The sequence below is a fragment of the Poecilia latipinna genome, unplaced genomic scaffold (genome assembly GCF_001443285.1).
Source record: "Poecilia latipinna isolate Pla-1442-1.1 unplaced genomic scaffold, P_latipinna-1.0 Scaffold328, whole genome shotgun sequence".
Classification (NCBI taxonomy): Eukaryota; Metazoa; Chordata; class Actinopteri; order Cyprinodontiformes; family Poeciliidae; genus Poecilia; species Poecilia latipinna.
The window spans coordinates 312084-326094 of NW_015112944.1; the positions used below are offsets into that span (position 1 = coordinate 312084).

Sequence of the window (14011 nt, forward strand, 5' to 3'; positions counted from 1 at the left end):
GATGGATGGATGGATGGATGGATGGATGGATGGATGGATGGATGGATGGATGGATGGATGGACTTTTTTGAAAACTGCTCTTTGTTTAGTTAGATTGATTTTGTCTGATATTGAAATAGTTTGAAGGAAGATTAAAATGCAAAAGGAGAAGAAATGTGTGGCGTTCCAAATACTTTTTTCACCACACCGTATAAAAACAATCACGCATCTAATTTTTCTTTCTCACCTGTTTAATCACCATTCTTTAATTAAGTCCCACTGAGAGAATAATTAGGATCAATTTAAGACAGAAATAAACAGTAATCAGATAAAAAAAAGAAAGAAAAGTGAGCAAGCGATATATATTTTTCCTGCCGGTTTGTTGTGCTAACTGAATAGAAACAAATAGGCTCCTAAATCATATATCCCTCTTTTGATCGTGTGCTAAAAGTCTCTGACAGCTTGCGTGAACATTCCTGAATGATAATTACAACAATGCTTTTTTCAGCCCTAATTTTCTCCTGTGTTTGTATTTTGTACATAAAGCAGTCTTTTTTTCTCCAACAGACCTCTCGCTGCTTGTGACTTAATAATGACAGCTGTGTATCCATGTGTAACTATTAGCAGTCATTAGTGAAAGCTCATTTCCCTCAGGGCCACCTTATTGTCAGGGTGGCACGCTGCAAATAAATGACTTGTTTTCTGCCCCACGGCTGTTGTCTTAAACAACAAAATTATTCCAGAGAAGCACTTTAATTTCCTCTTTTTACCTTGCCTGTTATGGTTGCTACAGTGATACCTGTTTGATGTGTCCATGTTATACAGGAATCATGGGGGTGGGATTCAGTTTGAGGGGGGATCCTTAGTGCTACTGCGTCTCCATATACTCAGCTGTTTAAAAAGCAGACATATGCATAACAGCAAGCACTGAATAAGTGTGCATGCTTCATTAAAAAACAAATAGTAGAGAACTTAGAGCCACGATACAGTTAAAGGGGGCTAATTAGTGCGAACCATTTATGATCTCTTTCTGCAGATGTGTGTTGAAAACCCATTGAAAAGACTCTGCCTTATGTTTAAGCAACATAGAATGTGGCTGAATCATTGTTAGCCTTGTTCAGACAAGGTGTATATACAGGGTTAAAAGTCACATTTTCAACACAGTTTTCTGGTCTAAATTAAGATAAAGACAGATTGACTTGTAATAGGAATAAAAATATGCTAATGGACCACCACCTGGCCACATGGTGCCAGACCTCAGTGTCACATCCAGCAGGTAGGAGGGCCATGCTATGATGAGGCTCAACTACCAGATGCTCAGCGTTGCCCGTCTCTGTAATCTGTGAAAGGTCGTCCGATTTCTTCCCGGATATGAGTGGCTGAAAAGAGCTTTATCCAAAGAGTCGCTGGACTCATTCATAGGGTGAGAAGCGGGAGCTGGGAGTAGAGGCATTGGTTCTCTGTCGAAAGATATCAGGTGAGGTGAATCAGGGATCTAATCAGGATGCCTCCTGTTCTCCTCTCTTTAGAGACATATACCACCGGGAGGACCACCGAGGGCAGGTCCAGAACTCACTTTATATCCAGTCTATCCAAGGATTTCACTGCTCTCGCAATGAGCTATACAGGGTTGGTGAAGAGAGGGATGCCTGATGTCACCCCCGTGATCCAATCTCAGGTGGATAGACGGATGGATGGATAGACAGACAGTTTACAAATTTGGAAACAGAAACTAATGTTTTGTTTTGTCATATCTCTGTTCTCCCGATGTGTTTTTAAAATGTTATCAGTAGTAATGCATTTCTTACTCTTTGGAAGTGTCTGTCATTTTCTAATCAATGCCAGTAAGTTGCATGTTTAGATTGTCGAAAGAAAATAACATAATAATTGTTAAACAAGGTACTGGGAGTTGGAAATTACGAGTAAAAGAAGCAAGCCACAACTGTAAAGACTGTTAGACTTAAAAGTGAAATTTAATCACATTGCATGAGATCGCCCAGGGCTAACACACACACACGCACTCTATCTCAGTCGCACACTCTGCCTATCCTCATACGCCTTCTGCTCAGAGATATTCCAGATTTGAGCGAGAGACTTTGGCCCAGTTCCAGAGTCTCGGCTCAGGTCTGTGCTTCCTTTGAGATGTGCAGCTGAGATAAGCCAGGCAGACGGAGCTCAACAAGAGCAGCCAGATAAAAGTAAAGAAGGCAGCAAAAGCATTCGGCTGTCCTTATCATCTCTGCGTTGAGGTTAAAAGTTTTCTTCAGGTGATGACTGCTCACTGAGGGCTGCACTAATCCAGAATGATCATCCGTCTGGAGACACCAAAGCTCTCTCAACAGTGCAGCGAAGGATGGTTGTGCATTTTAACTATGTGAGATGGAGTGACGGTGGCTTATGTCGTGCATGATCGAATGAATACAGTTTTAATTGAAAAGTTATTCTCGAAAGTAATATTCATTCTAACTATGTAGTGTTGCTATGCTACAAAATACTATCATAAACAAGTCAGCCTCATAATCTTTCAGAAAGCTGAATTTTATTTGTCATCCAGCAATCGCTTTAGCAAATTAAAGAAGCAAATCACTGTGTATTTCTGGATATTTATATTTATTTATTATATTTATTTAGGATGAACAGTTATTTACACTATAATTAAAATTTCACTGATGTGAGAAAGTTATCCAAAAGTCCATAATCAAGAACGTATTCTTTATTAATCAAAGAGCTATTCATAAGCAATTTCAGTAAAGGATTGGTTTAGATTTTTTGAAGTTAGGTTCTGTGAAGTTGTTATTTTTTAATAATGTTAGTGGATATTGTCAATAATTTAGTAAGAGACAGTTCTGTTTTTTTTTTTTTTTCATCTGAACAGCGTCTTTGTGAATTTACACTGATTGATCCTGCAAGGTACATAATAATTAAGTTCAGTAAAATACAGGTTCAAAACTCATAGCTTCACAAATTATTTATTATATAAAGCAGCAGCTTGATTTCAATAAAATATTTTATGCTAATAGTGTTGCTGAAAATTGTGAATAACGCTCAGTTTCAAGGCACTTTTCTTTCTTCACTATGACACTGCGTCCCCAGCATTCTCCATGAGCTCCAGCATCAGAAACCAAAGAAATTCTCCTGCTTTGATTATTAAGGGCAGTTAAAGTCCATTTAAATGATCAGATACATTTTAACCATGCAGATGATGAATGCGTGACACTTGTGGTGTCATATCCTGCTTTGCAGTCGTGATGATGCAAAAAAGAAATTGCCATCACAATTTTGATTTAACTAATTGTGCTTCTTTAACTTAAAACTAATTACATGTAGGTATATATTATTTCAAAGCTTTATTTCTAAATCAGCAATATAACATAATTCACAAAAGAAAACTTTGACGCATATTCAGAAAAGACTCTTTTGAGCATATATGAATTCATGTTGTGGAAATTTGGAGATGCTACTTGGGAGGGATAAGAGGTTGCTCTGGCTAACTCTTAAAAAGTTCACAAGGACATTTTTGGGCAATCTGGAGGACAGCAGTCGTTGTATGCGAAAGGTCAAATCTGTGTGTTCCTGTGTGCTAAACTATGAAGCTCAGCAGTGTTTATTTTGGTGCTGCTTCGGGCTGCTGTCAAACTGGCAGGATTATATAACAAACTATATTTTACATCTCCACAGTCCTTCCTGGCTTAATGATCTACTCACAATAAAATCTGAAACGTACTTATTCTACAGCCAATTTAAAAATGGTGCTGGATCATTTAATAAGTCAATGCAAAGAAGAAAAAATAGAGTTATGACACTTGTTAGAGCTGTTGCGTCGCACGTTCTAGGTTTTAATTTTGCCAGTAACATTTCTGCACGGATCTACACCTTGTCCCATGTGTGGGGGTTTTGCCTTGTACTCTGACTTCCTCCCATAGTCCAAAAACATTCATGCATAGACATTTCTTCTAGTCTATTACTCATGATATTGGGAGTATTTTATGAATAAGAACACTAGAAATTGTGATTGTTCTGATTGATATCCATCAGATAAGATCTCTAAGCTAAGCAGATGAAAAAGATTTCTCACATTTTCTAATGATCTCGTGAGTGAGTCCACCATCAGACAAACACTGAGGAACAGTGCTGTGAGTGACAGATTTGGAAGGGCAAAGCCACCGCTGTCTAAAAATAAGTGTGCTGCTCAAGTGAAGTTTGATGAAAGCACAACAAGCCAGAGGGATGTTTTTCAAAAAAAAAAAAAAAAAAATGTTCCTGCTGTCAACAAAAACAAAACATTTTAAATTGGACAGCTTATCATAAAAGAAGAAAAAAAAAACCCACACAGAAACCTAAACATAGCCGTAAAACAAGATGACAATAGTTTTCAGGATTAGAAAGTCTGAACGAATAAATAATTTAGAGTTAGATTTACTCCTACCTACAAAAGTAAAACATGATGGTTTGCAAAAGCATTCACACCCTGGGAAACATTTAAAATGTGCTGTTATACATCTGCAAAGCGTATTTTACGACTGTCGACACAAGGTGGCACATCTTAGTGAAATGGCAGGAGAAGGCAGGATGTTTTGAGATTTGGATTATAGAAAGACAAATTTATTTTTTTTGTATGCTCAATTTAATTTTCTTGAACAAAAGTGTACCGAGCTTTTAAACACCAAACTAAGAGCCGAGACACAAAGGCAGAGTATTGTGCTTCGGAAACAGTGGCAAGTACAAATCCAAATTTAAAATCAAAACATTAGAGTTTACTGAACATTTCAGCCAGTATTTGGTAAAGGCCACTGAAGGCAGACATGCTGTCACCCAGTGCAGCTGCTCCCCGCAGGACAACAAAGCATCCGCAGCAGGACTTCCTGCTCAATGTTGCCATGGTTGCAAAGGTGGGGAGGGCGAGGCTGTGAGCCCTGTGGACTCGCAAACACACACTCAGTATGTCTTTCTGTCTTCACAGGGCATTGACTTCTAATCATTCTTTATTCATTTCTGTAGCCTAATCCTGAGCCTTACCCTTAACCTAACCATCACCAGTGCATGCCTGCCCCTAAACTCATTTCACACCTTAATCCTAAGCCTAATTCCTAGCCCTAAAACAGCACTTCTCCTCGTTGATCCCCAAACTGTACAGTCGGTCCCCACAGCGTAGTATGTGTTAGGAAAATGGTCCTTACAATGTGTCAAATACCAGACCATTCATACACACACTGCAGTTTGCTGGTGGCTCAGAATGCCATCTGGAGATGACACAGCTTTCCCCTGCTCGTGTCACGGCAAATGCCATCCCCAGAGATGATCACATGTGGGTTTTTTTTTGTTGTTGTTGTAATAAATCCATGAATAAGTATTTGGTGATGTATGCCCTCTCTTCTTTTCATGTGTTTTAGACCCCGCTGACAGACTTATTCGCTATCGATCTTTGCTTTTCGGTTCCAGAAAGCATCTCAACAGGTTGTCCATCCCCCTGCCCAGCACCTCTGTGCTCTGGTGACACGCCATCGATCATCCCTCTCTCTCCCTGCCCCCCTCCGGCCCCCTCAGCAGACCTGTCAGCAGCATCTCAGCAGGCCGTCTGTCTCTCCGTTTAATGTCTCTCTACCTCTTTATGATTTACTGTAAGATTACGCAGGCAGACAGGTACTGTCATTCAGTGTTTCAATGCAGTAAAAGTCTCCTTATCCACTAATGATGGTGAGCTTTAGTCTCCTGTGGTACATTTCATGCTCTTAAAATCAGGTGAAATAACATTACGAGGTGTCATTAAGCCGCCGTGTGAGAGTTTTTAGATCAATTTCATTCACATTACACTCCGAATGCCTGTTATTATGTTTCACTTATGCTTCGACTAGTTTGAGCTGGTTGAAATAGAAAAAAAAATAAAAAATACAGTCTTATTTCGTCCAAAATCATTTGCGTCATTGTAATGAAAGATCTGCCGTTCCTTTTTTTTTTGTAGTTCACCTCTTAGAGGACCATAAAGATTTCTGCTGCTTTTTAAACACTTTTATTTAGCTAAATATAACCCAGCTTGCTTCTTGTCATCGTCTTCGCCTATTGTGTCCGTATCAGGTTTTTATTTTACAACCTCAGGTTGCATTCATTTTTTTTTAGATAAACCACATAAATTGTAACATCTCGTGCCATTGGAGTGTTTCAGGAGTTTTGCACATCAGCCATTAGAGTGTATTTGTTGTATAAATCCTGCCCTTCACAGTAACAGATTTATTCCATGTACATGTTGTCTCCGAGGATGTTTTAGATACAGGAAGATATTTTTTTCCAGAGCTGCATGCACTGTGTCCACTTTACCACTAGAGACTGTTGTGTTACAGTCAATGGAGGACTGTGCGCTGCATACAGCACCAGCAGTGGGAATATTCCTCCCTGTTATCTTTATATTACCTCTCTTACTCCACCACATAAAGAGTGTTGCTGTCCCAGATAAGCTTCTGTAAATAAAGTCACGTAATTAAAGGATCCAATATTGAGCCAGGAGAAAAGCGACAGTGTCACATCTCAAAGGGACTGAAAAAAAAAAAAATACAATCATGAATATTTTTTTTTAATCACATGAAACATGCTTTGACCTGAGGATACAGAAAACAATCTTTTTTTTTTCCCAAGTCACCAATACTGTTCTCACCTCTGACATGTAATTCAAGCAGGTGAGAGGCCAAGCCACCATATCGGTTGCAATGAGCGTGACAAGAAACCAGAAAGCAAGAGGTGCCGCAGCCCGTCATGCTTACTAATCTTTGTTTTTCGAATAAAACAGGAAGAATATTTGTTTGAATAACAGAGAGAGAGAGAGAGAGAGAGAGAGAGAGAGAGGGAGAGAGAGAGAGGGAGAGAGAAGTCAATTTTTGTCAGCAACATTTCTGTTGGCTGGAATTACAGCAGCGGCTGTAGCTGCAACATCTCTTGAGTCCTTTCATAGTTTTTTTTTCCCCCCTTCTGGGCTGAGACCAGGCAGCAGTAATGTGTTGTGTCACAGAGGCAGATTCGCTTATTGGCCCTGGCATAATATCCCCCCCCACAAACCCCTCCAAAGAGACACACGGATGCACACGAGCACGTGACTGAACTGAGATGTAGACACATTCATAGGCTACCAACAGCATGAAAGATGGTCGGAGATGTCTTTTTGCAGGCTTGCTTGGTTCAGTCTTTGCAAGACTTTAAAACCTGGCAGAAACTTGAATTTAAGTGTTTTAGAAAATCTATATTTATTGTGTTTTCAAGTCTGCCTGTTGGTTTAAATGATGGCACAGAGGGCCGTCTTCTGCCTCGAGGCTCTTGTTTTAGTCTTCTGATGAATAACACATGAGATAGGTTTTCACGCTGCGTCCTTGTTGGACCCGTGCGTGTGTCCTACTCTTCAGAGGAGTGACAGGAACATGACCGTTTGTCCCTCTTGCCATGAAGGTGGGTTTCTGGCTGTGGTATTCTACTTTATCTCCAAGCTGTTCTCTGTATCTACTTCAGCAGTAGCGCGTTGCATGTATCTGCTTTTACCTGTGGGGCTTTCCATTTCAGGACAGGCACATGTCAGCTTGAACTGCTTTCTTTGAAGACTCAGTTTGTATTTCATCACTTTTGCAGCAGGAAAATAATCATCTCCAGTCGATATTTCTCTCATGGATTCCTCTGAATCCAGGCTCAGGAGTCTGAACGAGGCGCAGAGCTCATTCAGGGGTGGGTCACCTCACTCCGAGCTGGCAGCTGAAGTGTTCAGCGTATGGCTCGTGTTGTGGAGCTGAGCAGAAATGTGGGAAATAATGACTGCTTGGTGGGGAGCACTGTTGAGTGATTCAGTATTCTGAGAGCTGACAGGATGTCAAATGGTATATCCACCTAAAACAGGAGCGGCGAACTGTCTGGATTGATGTTTTTCTGCACACCAGGTTTGCTTTTGCATTGTCGGGATGTATTTTCTAAATTTGCCCACTTGTTTATGATGGTATTTTCCAGCTGTGGCATTGTCATTTGTAAGTTATGCAAAGTCATATAAGCTGTCCAAGGCCTATCAATTCAGTCAAGACCTCTGTATCTTTGCCAGGGGGTCTGGATGGTATGATCTCCACGTAAAGCTTTTATTTTTTTGCCCGATAGCAACAGTATTTTATTAAAAGTTTTTCAGTGATCTTTTTTTTTTCCTCTTAGGAGAAATGTTCTGCCGCCTTTGATTTTTAAATAATTTATAAGCCAAAGAAGCTTAACATGGAGTTGTCACATCACACGGTGTATTTATCATTCCTGCAAAGTCTTGCGGGTGCAGATCGCGTGTACAGTTTTGTGACACCTTACGGGGATCAGCTCCTCAGGGACACACAGACTGCCTGCATCAGCACGTTGAAAGCCCTGCATCCATTCCATCCCCATAAGATGAGCTGCTATCAGGTCAGAGAAAGTTGGTTTTGTGGGGGGAAACACTGCTGGCAAGGGAAAGTTGAGGAGAGACTTTTGACTGTTTGAAATGCTCTATAAATTGGCAGAAGCTCTGTGTGTGTGGTGCGTAATGCTGATCTGTGCTGAAGGCAAGATGCAGCTAATGGCCCAGGTAAGTGGTTCAGTGCTGATTGTTGTGGAGGGCCTGAGCGCTCTGGCAACTCTCCTCACTCTCCTTTCGGCGTTGTGTTGCAGGGACGCGTGTGAGCGGCGGCAGCAGCAGCAGCCACGATACGTCTGATGTTCCCTCAGTGAGCCGATCTCCTCCACTGTGACTGCAGAGGTGTCGGGTTTTATGCTCTTTTCTGGGGAGAAGTGGGGCAATGTTGCAGTTAGGAACAGGCCACGGGGACAAAACGCGCACAAACACGCAAACACACTTTGTCTAATTGCTCGGAGTGTGGATGCTGATGCTGGGGTTACGCTTAGTGGTCTCCTGCGGTGTGTCTCTTTTGTTACTTTTTTACCGTATCTTGCTGCTTCCACGTCACACGTCGTTGCCTCTCTAACAAAATGAAAACACACAAGTTGTCACGGGTGGAGAAACTCTGGAAGGTAAGTGCTAATTCCTCTCAGGTACGTGTTTATCATTTGAGCCTCTTTTTAATTATACATCTCTGCAGTTTGGCACTGAGGGACATGTTTAGCTGAAACTTTCAAAAAAATGTTGTAGGAGGACTTGAGAAAGTGGCACGACTGTTTATTTAAATATCTAGCTTTAAAAGAAGTCTGATGATATAATGAGCACTTTGATGACAGCTCCCGTTGTAGTCATTGACACTGGTGGGCACCAAATTATAGCCCGCATTTGTTAAACTTGTCAAATGTTAAGTTTAGGTCTTTCTGATTATGTATTGTAGGACAAGTTGGTGTTTTAATTAATTCATTACCGCTGCTTTGCTGTTTACAACTTAGTTGAGAGACACTATTCACCCACCAAACGATTAGGTACACCTCGTTATTACTGGGATGGACTCTTTTGTCTTCAGGACAGTCTTAGTTTGTGACATTGATTTGTCAAGGTGTGGGAAGCCTCTCTCAGACATTTCGGTTCACATCGAGGTTATATTTGCTGTCTGCATATGCATGAAACCAAGCCCTTATTCCACCACAACCTGAAAGGACTCTGTTGGATTTGGATCTGCTGACTGTGGAGGACATTGGACTGCAGTGAGCTCATTGTGAATGTAATATGGTGCATCATCCTGCTGGAAGTAACCATCAGAAGTTAAATATTCAGTGGCGGTCAGCAACCAACTCAAGCGAGGCATTTAAAGCAAGCTCAGCTGATGTTGCCCTCAAGTGTTCCCACATCATTACACTACCTCCACCTGTCTACGCTTTAGACTGACTGAAGGATCCATGTTTTAATGTTCTTTACAACAAATTCTGTCTCTATACCATCTGAATATGGCGACTGAAATCTAGACCCACTGGCCCAGGGAATACTTTTGTAATCTACTGTTTCTACCATGCTAAGCTTGTGGGAATAGTAAGTTTTAGCTGACAATAGTGGCACTTGATGTTGTTTTCAGCTACTGTAGCCTATATTTTTCAAGGTTTGACATGTTCAGAAATTATATTTGTGTACATTGCCTTTAAATAGTGGTTATTTGAGCCACTGTTACCTTTCTTTCACTTTGAACCACTTTGCAATTTTTCCTGGAAGCTACCAAAGTCATTTAAATCCTCTTTGTTATCTAAGGTGTCTTCACCTTAGACACCTAAATGTCTGAAAGCCATTTGTGTCATTTATGTTGCAGATATTAGATGGTACCCAATCTTCATATGGTTTGTTTTTATTTTTCTAAATATTCCGCTTTACAGAAACATAAAAAGTATAGCTTGTGGTAGGATTTTTGTGTAGTTTTGCAGATATTTTGCTCCTGAGTTCTTCCCAAATGTGAACTACAAAAGTAGTTTAATTTTATTTGTTTAAACTCTATCAAAAAAAAACAAACAAAAACAAAAAAAACAATCTCTAAGTTAAAAAGAAATAGACTAGTTTCAAACTTGATGCCCTAAAACAGCCCTTTTATATTTATACAATGAGAATAAAAAGTGACAGAAAAAAAAGTTCATTTAACAAAAATGCATTCTGTTTTGGATATACAGGAAATTACAAAATTTATAAGAAGCATCTGAGCACAACTATAAAATATGTAATATAGTGTATAAGTATCCAAGGTTGGAATAAACATCTCAAATATATTTTTTTAAAATAGAAGAATATTAAAGAAATTTCTGATTTAAACAAGTCCAGTATTTCTGAGTACTTCTGATTTTGAACTGCCCTTGGTATCTGATTAAAGATACAGTACTCCTGGTATCAGGTGCTGGTAGACACACTTTGAAGCTCTGCAGGGACGGATATTTTACCAAATCCTGGCAGGATCCCTCAGAGAGCACAGGGTGACAACTGTGGCTGTGTCTGATTTTGATAAACTCAGGCTACTGCTCATGAGCTGATGCTGATTTGGTCAGGCAGCCCCAGTCGGAGATATGCATCTGCTTTGACATGAACTTGAGTTGAGAAAGGAAACGCATAAATCCCCACAGAACTGGCAGCGTTCAGGCTGCATCATTATTACCTGTTACTAATTCCAAGAAGCGCTATCAAGTTTCCCAAATTTACTCAGCTTTTTAAAACATCATTCACATTAAATATTGTCCACAAGATTGTGATGGACACTTTACCAAACTTGTAAATCTAGTTGTAAATCTATTTATACTAGTTGACAAAGATTCATGCTGTATGAATCTCAAAATAAGTGACATTATCAAATATTTGCAGAGAAAACTTGCTTTCCATAGGTAAATTTTATTATAAATATTGTGCAGTATTGTATATATATTTAAATAACAATATATCTTGAGTGTTGCTTTGAGATCCATCAGCTTTTAGCTGTACGTGTATTAAATTCTGTGCTGTAAGTGTTAGATAAATATTTAATGCAATGCAATATTGTGTGCAGGAGTAGCTGATGCAGCAATAGCTGCAACTTTTCCACTGTTCATCAGTGATGCTCATCAGCTTATTTTGAATCTGTTTTCTTTAAAGAAGAGCAACTGTAGGATGATTGTAAGGTTGTTGTTTTTTTCTCTCATGAACCTTTTATTTCATTCTTTTCCAAAGCAGGTCTTTAAATTAGGATTCTTCCTGTTTTTTTAAACTAAAATGTTTGGTGGTTTTGAGAAGCTACATGCACAGGCATATTTTCATTATTGGCATAGAGACTTTAGATAAGTCATAGGCGTAGGAAGCGGGGGGGACGGGGGGGACATGTCCCCCCCAATGTCAGACTCGTTCCTACGCCCTTGGATAAGTTGATATTTTTTTATTGTTTGCATTGTATGTCTGCGAATTGTGTGCATGATGTTTAAAAACCTTTTTCAGATTGATAACTTGGCAAAGTAATGCAGTGACTAAATAAAGCATTAAAGTTTCTCCGTCCAGTAACTTTTTTATAAGAACAATCGGCATAAACAAATAGAAAGAATCTGCCCCTTAAAAAAGGCCAAAATAAAAGAAATCTTTAATGTTTTTAAATGTTTTCTATCATCAAATAATGCTTAAGAAAAGACAAAGTAACCTCAGTAATTACACAAATCACACTGTTTTTGCATCCAAGCCTAGTGTGGCCCAAACAGTAACTAGGTTTGGGGAGCGATTACTTTTTTTTAAAATATTGGGTTATGGAAATATATATATATATATATATATATATATATATATATATATATATATATTTTTTTTTTTTTTTTTTACATCAGTATAGATATTTTTTATAAAACCCTTTTTCTTTCTCATTTTTCAAAACTTGAATAATATTTTACATATCTTCAGAAGTCTCTTCTTGAAAACAGTTGATGTTCTGGTTCATTAGAGGCTTGTTTCATCCAAATTACACAATAAAACTTAAAAATCTTTCAACCTGACAAATTTAACCTTCCCTGCAGGCCCAAACTTTTAATTGACATTAAATGTGCAGCTGGAAGAAAAATGTGTAAGGATTTTGTGCATGTGTTCCAAGTCAACTGAGTCTCTGTGTTGTCGAGTTTTTTGCCCTTAATTGTCTCTGCTGTCCCTTGTTATCCTGATTCCTCCTCTGTGTATTTACTCACATGTGTCTGTGTCATGGCAAAATGAAATTTAGGAGCAACAAAAGCATATGTAAACAATAATAATCTATGTGGATTACTAGAACTAATAAAGAGATGGAGAGAATAATTAAACCTAAATTAGATTGGATCTCTTTGTTAGTCAGGATATCTGTGGAGACCACAATAAATGAATGAAGCTCTATTTACGCATAAGCTTCCAGTTGCTATTAAACTATTCTCCAGTGTTTCTCTATTGATAACTCTTTAAAGGATTAAAAGAATACTGCTATATTCATTCAACTTTTATTTTCCTTCTAGCAAACTGAGTTTCTGCAGTTATGACCTTTGCTATTTAATCTTTTTGCTCCCAGTTTTAAGCTGCTGCTGATTTCTGCTTTATTGCTTTTCACCATTCTGCCAATCTGCCCGCAACTTGAAACTTTCTTTTCCTTCTTCAATCCTATGACCCTCTTGTAAGCCATTGATGCCCACACATAACGTTTATGAGGCTTGCAAGCCCTGTTTACGAGGACTGGATCTGCAAATGATGCTCTGTAAACACATTCTGACTCACTCTGCTTGTCCCTTTTTAATATGCATCTGCTGCCTGTGTGGCATCCTTAATGAACAAATGTATAGATTCCGTGTTGGCAGCATTTTCTCACCTTTCTTTTTAATTATTTCACTTTCGCCATCGAGTGTCTTTAAGTTGTGCCCGGTGTGATCGTTTGCTGTCTTCTGATTGTGTTTTGCTGTCTTCTGATTGTGTTTTCTCTCAGGGAGATCACATGGGTTTGTTAGCTAATAACTGCCAACATCAAAGATACTTTTTAAAGAATGAAGTCAGGACAGACATGGAGATATTTAGTTAAGCACACTGAGTTGAAATGAAACACAATGACGACGGTTTTAATTGACTATTTTAAACATACATTGCATATTTTGTTTATGTCTGTCAGTTGAAAAGAAAACTTTCCTGACAGAATACACCCTGCTTTTTTTAACCCCAATGTATTGCAATTGCAGTGACTATTAAAGTCTTACAAGAATGCTCATTTAAAAACTTCTTTTGTTTTTACATTTTTTGTGACACTGAAACTCAAAACCATGATTTAATTCATTACAGTAAAAGAGCTAGACAAATGATTCTAGCCTTGTGTGAAAATATAATTGCTTTCCTTAATTGCTCATGAATTGAGGATTTAGAACCGCACTTTTAATTACTTAAATAAAACCTGTCTGACAACATTAAGGATGCTGAAAGAGCTCAAAACACATTACAGCCTTATCTAAAAAGTTTAAAGAACACAGATGTCAAAGTCACAGACATGCATCAGTCTGGGGGTAGTTACTAAGTGATGATACATCAGAAGCGCTGCACGCTGAGCTTGCCTCAGTTTAAATCTGTGTTCGTGACTCAACAGTACCATAGCACTTTTCAGGTAGAGCAAATAAACATGTTGGTCTTGTATGACCA

The 14011-nt window shown here is 38.9% G+C and overlaps 1 protein-coding gene across 5 annotated transcripts in view; it reads left to right on the plus strand.

Annotated features, from left to right (window-relative positions):
• LOC106949145 (dipeptidyl aminopeptidase-like protein 6) overlaps positions 1-14011 on the plus strand; it is a 105319-nt gene that overhangs the window by 28486 nt on the left and 62822 nt on the right. Inside the window, exon 1 of one of the 5 annotated variants that reach the window (XM_015035217.1) lies at positions 8929-8985. The exons of the other annotated variants lie outside the window; for them this stretch is intronic. Within the exon in view, the coding sequence (XP_014890703.1) occupies positions 8944-8985 (42 nt within the window). The 5' untranslated portion in view covers positions 8929-8943. Of the gene's footprint in view, positions 1-8928; positions 8986-14011 lie in introns of those variants that run through there. 5 annotated transcript variants of the gene reach the window in all.